At 52.9% G+C, this 1,535-nt stretch overlaps 1 protein-coding gene across 1 annotated transcript; it reads right to left on the bottom strand.

Annotated features, from left to right (window-relative positions):
- Positions 1-1,175: 1,175 nt before the first annotated feature.
- Positions 1,176-1,535, bottom strand: LOC143891691 (uncharacterized). The gene has a single exon (XM_077396234.1). It carries the CDS (start codon positions 1,533-1,535, stop codon positions 1,176-1,178), a length of 360 nt encoding a protein of 119 aa, XP_077252349.1.

Below are 1,535 nucleotides of genomic sequence, written 5' to 3'. Positions count from 1 at the left end.
AGTTTTAGCGAACTGGGTTTCCAAGCGGCGAGTACCCTAGTTTTAGCAAATTGGGTTTTCAGGCGGCGAGTACCCTAGTTTTAGCGAACTGGGTTTCCAAGTGATGTTGGTTTTTGCGTCCGGGCTTGTTCCGGACCAGGAGTGCTCTCCCGGTCTTTGCGGAGACGAGCCGTGGCGAACCAAGCAGCGAGTACCTTAGTTTTAGCGAACTGGGTTTCCAGGCGGCGAGTACCCTAGTTTTAGCAAACTGGGTTTCCAAGTGATGTTGGTTTTTTGCGTCCGGGCTTGTTCCGGACCAGGAGTGCGCTCCCGGTCTTTGCGGAGACGAGCCGTGGCGAACCAAGCAGCGAGTACCCTAGTTTTAGCGAACTGGGTTTCCAGGCGGCGAGTACCCTAGTTTTAGCGAACTGGGTTTCCAAGTGATGTTGGTTTTTGAGTACGGACTTGTTCCGGACCAGGAGTGCGCTCCCGGTCTTTGCGGAGACGAGCCGTGGCGAACCAAGCAGCGAGTACCCTAGTTTTAGCGAACTGGGTTTCCAGGCGGCGAGTACCCTAGTTTTAGCGAACTGGGTTTCCAAGTGATGTTCGTTTTTTGCGTCCGGGCTTGTTCCGGACCAGGAGTGCACTCCCGGTCTTTGCGGAGACGAGCTGTGGCGAACCAAGTAGTGAGTACCCTAGTTTTAGCGAACTGGGTTTCCAGGCGGCGAGTACCCTAGTTTTAGCGAACTAGGGTTTCCAAGTGATGTTGGTTTTTGTGTCCGGGCTTGTTCCAGACCAGGAGTGCGCTCCCGGTCTTTGCGGAGACGAGCCGTGCCGAACCAAGCAGCGAGTACCCTAGTTTTAGCGAACTGGGTTTCCAGGCGGCGAGTACCCTAGTTTTAGCGAACTGGGGTTTCCAAGTGATGTTGGTTTTTGCGTCCAGGCTTGTTCCGGACCAGGAGTGCGCTTCCGGTCTTTGTGTAGACGAGCCGTGGCGAACCAAGCAGCGAGTACCCTAGTTTTAGCGAACTGGGTTTCCAGGCGGCGAGTACCCTAGTTTTAGCGAACTGGGTTTCCAGGGAGTGCGGAGAGATTTGCAAAAGAGCTTCTATCATTCACATTCAGTATATATTTACAAAGTCACTTTCACGCCGGGAAGCCTACTACTGATAGTATTTGCGGAGGTTCTTCGAATTTCAGGCGTGGGGTAATAGGTGCTCCTCAAGTGTCTCCAGCTTATAACTCCCCAGGGGAATCACGTCTTTTACTCGATATGGCCCCTCCCAGATCGGGGAGAGTTTTTCGACCTTCTTTGGTTGGGAGATAGCAGGTTTTCTTAGGACTAGATCCCCTGCTCGAAATTCTCTGGGGCGTATCTTCAAATCATGATAGTTAGACACCTTCTGCTTGTAGGCGGCGACCCTAATTCGAGACTCTTCCCGGGCTTCTTCCAGTAAGTCCAGGTTTGCACGGAGGCCATCTCCATTGAGTTTCTCATCGAAGTTGGTGACTCTAGGAGACGGGGCTCCCACATCAACGGGTATTACTGCCTCCAT

This window comes from Tasmannia lanceolata, unplaced genomic scaffold (genome assembly GCF_043159265.1).
Source record: "Tasmannia lanceolata isolate RefF3 unplaced genomic scaffold, GAP_Taslan_0.1 ptg000015l, whole genome shotgun sequence".
NCBI lineage: Eukaryota > Viridiplantae > Streptophyta > Magnoliopsida > Canellales > Winteraceae > Tasmannia > Tasmannia lanceolata.
The sequence above is the reverse complement of the archived record's forward strand: the minus strand, read 5'-3'. Positions and strand labels throughout refer to the sequence as shown.